This window comes from Atheta coriaria, unplaced genomic scaffold (genome assembly GCF_025399875.1).
Source record: "Atheta coriaria isolate IRGN ID8LTWV9N9 unplaced genomic scaffold, Caltech_Dcor_3.1 hic_scaffold_4_pilon, whole genome shotgun sequence".
Taxonomy (NCBI): Eukaryota; Metazoa; Arthropoda; class Insecta; order Coleoptera; family Staphylinidae; genus Dalotia; species Dalotia coriaria.
In genome coordinates this window covers 2083904-2094001 of record NW_027045446.1, presented here as the reverse complement: position 1 = coordinate 2094001, position 10098 = coordinate 2083904, and the positions used below count along the sequence as shown (strand labels likewise).

Below are 10098 nucleotides of genomic sequence, written 5' to 3'. Positions count from 1 at the left end.
TGACTTTGCGAATACAAATTGATTCAAAGCGATTCAAAGAACGAAGTGAATGGAAAGTTGTCTTCTGGTCAGATGGCACACTTCGCGGAACACGCCGCCGATAGAAAGACCACCGAAAAGAGAAAAGTCATCAACATTCGCAACCTCACACCATATCTACACATATACAGGTAGTACAGGTATAGGAGACCCCACCTCACCGCATGCGGTGTAACATTGAACTTGAAATGACCAACATACGAAACAAGTGCACCGCACATAATTTATTCAACATTTTCTGATTACCTTCAATGCACACGACGTGATCACGTATCTGTTGTGCAACTAATCCGTCCGGAATGAGTTCGATCAGGTCGTAGATCGCGTAGATCGAAGGATGCACACTCTCGAAGCGCTGAATCTCTTGCCGAATCGCCAGCGAATTGTTCAGATAGGGTTGCAAGTGCACCGCCCGCGAATTCATCGTCAAAATGTGTGAATATCCACCACGAATAGATCCCAAAAGAAACAATCACTGCACTGTTCACTCACTCATACACACATTGTAGGTTCAGGTGTAACTGATGCGACTGCAACCTGTGTAGGTGTAAGATGCGTATGTGCACTAACGACACTTTTGTTTAGCAACAAGTACGCTGCGCGAATGCATTGTGCTGATGTATCGACGCGAAAAATTTGCCTGCGCAATTTGTGGTGGAGAAAGACGTGTTGTGTTTTCGCACTGGACGCAATCACAAGCGCGCTGAGTGTCGAAACGCGAGAGGAGTCGATGGCGAGCAAAACACACGACGCGGTCGCAGCGAGCGAATAATAAACATTAACGCCGGAGAGGTTAGGTATACGGCCAGCCACGGCCAAACACACTCCCACTATGTGCTATGTTCGATGAATGCCATCAATTCCTGCGAAATGCGCAGAGAAACAAGCGGAAAGTAGCAGAACTACCAAGTATACTTATTTAGCTGAGATACGAACCACAACTTTATGTTATTTGGTATAAAATTAGTCAAAAATTAAATTAAACTAAATAAAATATTGTTTTAATTTTAGATTTTGTAATAAAATGTGTTAAAATGTTATTATTGGCTTGAAAATGAGTTAAAAATTAAATATTTTAAAAATAGTTCAATAATTCACCGCTAGAAGTCACTACAAGATTAAAAATTTAAATTTTTAAGCAAATTTACAGTTTTTATATAAATTTATCATCAAAAAACATTAATATTCCTTAATTTAATTTAATCATAAAATGTTTAAAAACTGAATAATTCCATTTATTATGACCTAAAATTACCTACTTTTAAAATTACTTCAGTTTCTTACCGTCAGATGTCACTAAAACCTTCAAAATTCAAACTTTTTAGGCAACTAGACCACAATTTCACGATCGATCCAAGTCTCACGTGTATAACAATTCGGATCGATATCAATCATGCATAAAAAATCACACATATCCAACCCAACACCAAAGCAACTCAAACTAAAAAACCCGACGTGTTTTATTTATCACGGTCGGCGGAATCCTTGACCTTCGTGGTGCGCGACCAAATTGAACACGAAATATATACAAACACAATACAGTTGGATGAGAAAATATTCCAAATCCAATAAATACTAAATACAACTGAATAAAGTCGATGAAAAACTTAGCAGTGATGATTTCATCTAATCATACTGTGGATTGTTTATGATACAGGTTTACTGAGTCATAACCACACGACACATTCGAAGATATACCTGCGTTAATACATTAATACAGCTTCCTTGTTTTTGTAAACAGTAAGACTCGCGAATATCGTGGATATTGTGAGTATTGTGAGTGTGAACAGTTATATTCTTGTTCCGCGGCAGTCATTTGTTAGTCATCTGCCTGTTCACAAGTTGTCGAGCGCAAAAACTACCTCTTTTGTTTATAGTGCGGCGTGGACGGCGAGATTCAGTAGCGTTTTTAGCGAGCGCGCGTTAAGTCGTGTGTGAATCGGATACTTTTCGTGTCGAGATCCGGTTTTTGTTTGCACAAATCACAGGTATGCTAAATCAAACATCGTAAAATATTATATTTATGTGTGACTTTCATATCACATTTCTTTTTAGCAACTTTCAGTTGAATTATTGGTTAAAAATTGTTTTAAATTTAACTCGTGATGATTATAAAGTAATATAAAGTCATGAAATTATAATTGAGACAATTTTGCAAGTGGATTGTTGTCATTAAAATAATTTGTTTGGTGATTTAATACGAAACTTCCGTTTAAAATGTTTCGTATTAAATGTAATTTTATATTGATGAGTTTTTTACTGATGGTGATAATGTTGATAACGATGACATTATCAGCTGATCCAGAATTGGAAGAGGAAGAAATTCGTGCGATCGATTTTCTAAGGTATATGGACGCCGAGGTCAAAGAGTTACGAAAGAAAAGTTTACTTGCCACGTTTAACTATGACACGAATATGACGAAAATCAATCGTAAAGCTATGGTAAGAAATAAACATACTAAAAAATTTAAAAATACAGTTTTTTTTTTTAAATTTAGTATACTGCCATAACAGAAGGAATGAAACGCACGAAGGAATTGTGGAATGAAACGAAAAGTTTCAATTGGAGGACTTATAAGGACGCGGATGTCAAACGTCAGTTTTGGTTACGTTCTAACCTAGGAATTGAAGCCCTTCCGGAGAGTCAATATAAAAAATTGATGAAACTGACGTATGAAATGAGAGATATTCTTAATAATACGAAAATACCATCGTTTGAGGATCCGGTTAAAGCGGAAATAACATTGGATCCAGGTTAGTGGTTAAAATGGTTCATAGGTGGCGGTAGTTTATTGTCCCCAAGTTGTCAAACAACATAACCTTATCCAGAATTCAAAAATGCAAGTTTTTATGACTTTTTTCTGCATTTTAAAGAATATTTCTTAGATTTTTTCAAATATTTCTAGCTATTAAGCACGTTTTTCCTAAAGAATCGTTTCATAAGTGGCGTTAGTTTATACCTCAACTGTCAAATACTGTCAAACAACATAACCTTATCTACAAATCGAAAAAAATGCTCTTTTACTTAATAGTTTTCTTTTAAACAAACTTTTTTCCATATATTTTTAGATATTAAGCATGTTTTGGCAACTAGCAGCAACCAAAACGAACTCCAGCACACCTACAACGAATACGTGCGACTTGTCGGCGAGAAAACAAAACCCTTGTACAAAGAATCCGTGGAAATAATTAATGACAGCGCAAAATTGAACGGATTCGCTGACGCTGGCGACGAATGGTTATCAACTTACGAAGATTCCAAGTTTAAATTAACCGCACAAAATTTATACAAAGATATTAAAATGCTCTACGCTCTATTACACTCTTACGTAAGATATAAGCTACGCGTGAAATACGGCGAAGTTGTGAGTAAAAATGGACCGATTCCTATTCATCTTACTGGTGGATTACATGGAGATTCTTTTGAACATCTGTATCAATTAGTTAAACCATTTCCTGAGGTTGCAGATGTGGATTATGATCAAGAAATAATCAAACAGGTAATTTAACAGGTATATTAAGTAACAAGTTGTTAAACGGCAGTTTTTGTCACGAGATTGATTATAGTTTAATCAATCGAGTGTTTAACAACTTTTAGTCACGTTATGCTTACGCTATTTTTTCTACTTTCACTTTATATCTATGTTGAGGCAAATGCGTAGGCGCAAGGTCTATCCTATGACTAAAATCCGTAACTAAAGTACTTTAAAAATATTTATTTACTCTGTTTATGAAGATGCCCTCTGGGCGAAACATGTCAACTCAAATACAAATTGTAAAATCCAAAAATCACGTAAAATTATAATAAATAAATATTTTCAAATAAAATGGATTACGTATTCGCCAAAGAAAGTAATAAATAAAGTACTTTAGTCACGTCTTTGGCCGTCCGTGTTTAAAGTACAACATTTTGTGTCTCAAAACCGTAAAAAAACAGACGCTTTAAAAGTGGAAATAGAAAAAATACAATCAATAATTAATACATTTTTGTTGATAAATATTTCTTTTCTTTCAGAATTATGATACAGAAAAAGTATTAAAACTAGCTGAGGATTTCTACGTCTCCTTAAACATGAGTGAATTACCCGAATTATTCTGGAATCATTCAGTTTTCCAGAAACCCAAAGACGGCGAAATGTCTTGCGTAGAAAAAGCGTACGATATCGAACCGGATGATCCCAGAATAAAAACATGCGTGAAAATTTCCCGAGAAGGTTTACGACAGGCTCACAGAGATATAGGTCGCATTGAATATTTTCTACAGTTTGGAGATTTACCGCAAGTTTATCGCAATTGGGCTAATGAAGCATTTGGTGAGGCAGTGGGTAATTCAATTGCGCTGTCTTTCATGTCACTGAGACATGCGAAGAGTATTAATCTGACGAGTTCTGAATTGAGTGAAGAAGCACACATGAATAATGCATTTTATGTAAATATATAAATATTGTATTTATTATGTTATTATGTAATAATTCGTGAGTTTTTAGATGTTGTTGCAAACATTGCCATTTATGACATTTGCGTATGCAGTGGACACGTGGCGTTGGGATGTTTTTAACGGGAATATTACAGAGGCTGATTATAATTGTAAGTGGCGGAAAATTGTTGAAGATATACAAGGATTGGAGGCTCCTACAGACCGATCAAGTAATGGTTTTGATATATCTACGGATTATAACCTGGTATCAAATGTTCCATATATTAGGTGAATATTTTTTGTTATTATTTTTGTTTGTTTTTAAATTATGATGATTTTATTAGGTATTTTGCTGGGAAAATTCTGGAATATCAATTCTACAGAGCTATGTGCCTCAAATCCAATGAATATGTGCCGCATGTTTTTGGAAAAGAGTTGTATAAATGTGATTTTTATGGAAGTGTTACCGCTGGAAATGATTTAAAGTAAATAATATTTTTAGTTGATCAATTATTTTAGGAGATTATAATTGTTTGATTTACTTTTTTATTATTTTAAGGGCTATGTTGCGTTTGGGTTCATCTAAACCGTGGGTGGAAGCTCTGCATGTTTTAACTGGTCAAAATTATTTAGATTCCAGTGCAATAATGGAGTATTATAAACCTGTGCAGATGTGGCTGGAAGATGAGATTGAGAAACTGAACATTCCAATCGGATGGATTAAAAGTACAAAAGGTGAGACTCTTTTTTTATAGACTGAAATGTTTGTAGATTAAATATGACTGTTATAAATTGTTATTTTGTTGTCTTTAGTGTGCCATCAAACAAAACAAGAGAAATCAATGGAATAGTAGTGCATGTAATTTTGTATTTGTATTTGATTAATAAACTATTCTAAACTGATATAGGGAAAGTGTAATACTCAGTTCTAGGTAGGCACTGAAGGAATGCTAGCAGTCATTTTAATTTTCCTCGATATTTAGATTTTAAATAACTGAACTACAATAAACTAAAAGAGATAGAATTTCCCTTATCCCCTATTTAGCTGACGGTAAAAGTGACTCGTATTCAGGGCACCATAGGAAGGAAGCGGTAAAAGTGACTCTCATTCAATGCACCGTACGAGGGTAGCGGTAGAAGTGACTCTCATTCAAGGCACCGTACGAGAGTAGCGGTAGAAGTGACTCGTCTTCGAGATACCTTACGAAGGAAGCGGTAGAAGTGACTCCCATTCAGGGCAACGTAGAAGGGTAGCGGTAGAAGTGACTCGTGTTCGGAGCACCATACAAGGACAGCGGTACATGTGACTCGTGTTCGGAGCACCGTACGAAGGCAGCGGTAGAAGTGACTCCTATTCAGTGCACCGTACGAGGGTAAATACGCAGATGATTCGTACGGTACCCTGAAGAAGATGAGTCTCTTGTACCGGCAACCCTCGTACGGTGCCCTGAACACGAGTCACTTCTACCGTCACCCAAGTTATTCGGTAGCGAATATCTTTTAAACTAAAAGTGATAGAATCGAATGTATTAAAAATTATTAATCAACGAAAAATTCTCTTTCAAATGAATTTTAAATTTAAGTTACATTAAAATCTAAGATCTAAAAAATAATTTATAAAGAAAAAATTCCTTTCATCCGTATTTCGACTACAATTATCACTCTCCAAAATTAATTAAACATATAACTAATTATTATCTGCTATCAATTTCACAACGCATCAAAACACCTCATTGTTTTCCAACTCTAGTAATCCAATGATCGGAAACACGAAAACACTTTCATCCTTTATGTTCTTATCAGCACCGCCAACCTTGCAAGACTCGCACTCTCAGCTTTCAACAATTAACTTAACTTTGAATACTCGCACTCAATACTCTCACATATCAAGTGTTACCCAATACGACTGTAATACTGATCATTGTTCTCCCCGCTTGTAAATTACAAACTTTTCGCTAATTCAATGCCGATGCAATGCCAAATATTGTGCAAAAACGTGAATTACATAAAAATGCAAATCTAAGTGTCTACTACTAAATCAGACAGAAAAACAAACAGTTTAGTTATAGAAAGAAAAAAAAAACTATTTCAGTTAAATGTTGTAACAATTGCTACAGTGAGAAAGCCAATGACGAGATACTGGACATCGTGGACACGTCTGAGGTCAGACCTTCAGACGCCGTGTAAAAACAGTGATATAACAACAATTTATAACAAAACAACACAGCATAACTCATGTCGAAGAGTCAGTCATTTTTTTCATTTGTCTTCCAGCCGACTGCATAACTCAAAACTTCCACGCCTGGCAAAGACCCTCCGCCTCCTCCCACAACGCACTCGTAAACAAATTACACAGGTTCCCACGTATGAGCGTAACCACCACCACTACTCACCTGCTCATACACACATCAGCAATTACCGACACAACAAACATAAACATACATCCACCCATTTTTTTTTCAGCCGCTGATTTATCATATTATATGCACCGCGCACATTCAACCGATCAGTGTATGTTCGTCGCTTCATCAACCAACATGCACGCTTAATCCATAAAAAATTAACTCAAACATAATTTTTAAAAATATTTTAAAATCATGTGTGACATAAGCCATTCGCGTAAATCCATCGTGTTCGTGTTATTCACAATAATCCTTAGTGTCGCATCAGAAGCGCAATTAGATTTCGATCAGAACAATCGCGTGCAATTTTCTAACGCCGGAAATACCGGTAATATCGCCAATAATAACCCGCAAGACACAAATAATCCGAGTTATTTTAACTATGACCGAAGCGATAGTTATGATCGGGATACATACGATCGAAACACAAATTTCGATCGGAATTTAAACTACAACGAACGTCAGGATCAGCCACGCTATGATCAAAATCCTCAACGTGTGAATGATCCGAATTTTCGCCAGGAAGATCCACGATATGAAAATAGTTACCGTGGTGATATACGACAATTATTGCAAGCTCTAGACCTGCAATCATCGCAACAATGCACGAGTAATGTGGCAGCGCAGTGGAACTTCGAGACGAATGTCAATCAAGTCACACAACTTGAAGCGGTAAGTAAAAGGGACAGTAGAGACGGTTAATTATGATTGAATCATGTAAAAACAACACAAAACGATTGTTTATAAAGTGCATAATGCATAGAATTTCAAGTCTCACGTGGTATTGTCTTGCTGCAGGCGTAATTAATGAATTCCCACGTTTTCATCTGGCTTTTTTCCGCCATTTCACGTTTTCCCTTTTTATAGTAAACTTCGCTTTCAATTTACGAGGATTTATATGTTCCGGACTATTCATCCGTCAATTGAATTTAATTCTTCTAGGAATTGTGTTTAGTGTTTAGTATTTAATCTCAGCTGTCAGAGTATGTATATGTAATTATTATTAATGAATTCCTGTAGTTACAGGAGTAACAATATGTCATTAAATGCAATTTTGTATGAGACATCAAATTGTTAGTTTGTTAGTTTTGTCACTGTGCAGGTGTATGAAAACTAAGTGCGAGTAATATAAATCAATTTAAACACTTTGGTAATATTTATGAGGTGTTGTCTTGCCTAGAGGCTGTTAGTGGATCGATGATGATCGTAATTGTTGCTTCTCGGCGGTAATCAACTAATTGCCTGGACATTATTGGAATATATTGACTTAATAATCATTGAGCATTAATAATTACATGAATTATTAGATTTTTTATCTTGTAGATCAATTTTATGAGTAATTTTAGTATTATTCACACCTATGATTAAATATTCTTCAATGATTAGGTTGTTATTTAGTAAAACGGGCAGTAAAATGGACAAAAATTTGATTTGACTTAAAAAACGTATTGTTACTTAATAACAGAATGAAATTGCAATAAAAATGATTAAATCTATCTTTTAGAGCATTTAAGAGACTAATTTAGTTAATAAAATCAACAGTAAGTTAGCCAAAAACATAAAAATTAAACATTTTTAAGTCAAAAATATGATCTGAATGTTAAAAAATCTCTTGTTATTTAATAACAATATAAAATTGCAAGAAAAATGAGTAAATATATCTTTTAGAGCAATTTAGTGACTAATTTTTGCATTATTCACACTATAATTAAATATTCTGCAATGACCAACTTGTTAGTTAGTAAAATCAACAGTAAAATCGCCAAAACACAAAAATTTACATTTACAAGTCATAAATATGATCTGAATTGCAATAAATTATATAAAATGAGCAATTTAGTGACTAAATTGTGCATTATTCACACTATAATTAAATACTCTACAATCATCAACTTACTGACCAATAAATGGACAGTAAACTTGACAGTAACACTAAACCAAAACATTTTACTACCGAAATTGATGCCCTGCAGCTCAAAACCATATTATTACCTCTAAAAAACTCATTAATAACAATATAAAATTGCAATAAACAATAAACATTGTTAAGACTATATATAACATCATTATTGACGGACAGTAGTTCCGCGAACTAATTTAAATAACCAACTCGTACAACGCGACGTGAAACAGTTTACGATTTGCAAACGATTAGCAGAATGCATCGATCATGATTTTCATGATGTAACACACTCATTGTTGTTTCGTCCTTAAAAATTTCAAGCTTTTTTCAATGCTAGTTCCTTCTGCTCTTTGTGATTCTTATATAACAGGTTATTAAGAAACAATTAGTGCGATTATTTAACTTGGGTGTGGTTTATGGAAACAAACAAAACGTAAAATATTATATTACTCGAATGTGCATCGTGTTAATGTTTTCGATGGACATAAAATTATATTAAGTCTACTTAGACATCACATCAATCATTCTCTGTGATTTGTCATGATTCAACAATCTCTTCCTTGATTAAAACTTAAAAAAAAAATGTTATTACGTGATGATAACTTAATGGCTAAATTTGAAATAACTTACATTTAGCTGAAAACATGTCAAACATTCAAAGACAATGGTTTTCTGTAGGCTAGACGCGAGTGTAGACCCAAAATAACAATCAACAACAAAACGCGTGTTTAGTTATTGTTATGCAAGCGGTTTTACTGTCAATTTTTGGTTAATTGTGTGAATTCACAGACAAAAAATCGAAAGTTCACCTTGTTGAACTTGCCGGCGGGTTATGTTGACAATGAAAATGTTTTCCGCGATTAGGTTATTCAGATTATCATTAATCAAGTGTCTTAATGACTTTGGAACACCCTTAAGTCATTTACAATTTAAGTTAAGTTAAGTTAAGTAATTTAGCCATAAAACACTTTAAAGTTTGTTTTAAAAAGAAAACTATCAATGTTTAGCTTAACTTATCAATACTTAAGTCAAATACTTACTGGTAAGCTAGTACTGAGTGAAGTTATTGTCTTCTTCTTTTGTTTCGTTGAGTTTTAATTGTATAAACGAGAGAACTGGGCCAAGTTTGCCTCGTTCTTTGTACTTGCTGCAATAACGCAACGCAGGTTTCATAGCTTCGTTTCAACGCGACACGCGCGCATAGAAGCGAAATGCAATGAAATGAAAAAAGTCAAATAAAAAATATATTCGCCTAGAAAGACATCTATTTCTATATGGGTTCAGGGCCTGCGGTTTCACAGGTGCGCGTTGCACAACACGTTTTAGTACGAGCACAA

General features: G+C 34.6%; 2 protein-coding genes across 2 annotated transcripts in view; both read left to right on the top strand.

The window, feature by feature from the left end:
* Nucleotides 1-1733: 1733 nt before the first annotated feature.
* LOC135791069 (angiotensin-converting enzyme-like) lies at nt 1734-5359 on the top strand. The gene is made up of 9 exons (XM_065301379.1): nt 1734-2027; nt 2095-2481; nt 2538-2793; nt 3109-3539; nt 4055-4468; nt 4527-4744; nt 4801-4941; nt 5016-5191; nt 5270-5359. Exons 2-9 carry the CDS (start codon nt 2257-2259, stop codon nt 5305-5307), a joined length of 1899 nt encoding a protein of 632 aa, XP_065157451.1. The 5' UTR covers nt 1734-2027; nt 2095-2256; the 3' UTR covers nt 5308-5359.
* Nucleotides 5360-6955: 1596 nt separating this feature from the next.
* Nucleotides 6956-10098, top strand: part of LOC135791068 (angiotensin-converting enzyme-like) — a 28305-nt gene continuing 25162 nt past the window's right edge. The window contains exon 1 of the mRNA XM_065301378.1: nt 6956-7530. Coding sequence (XP_065157450.1) covers nt 7054-7530 — 477 coding nt within the window. The 5' untranslated portion in view covers nt 6956-7053. The remainder of the gene's footprint in view (nt 7531-10098) is intronic.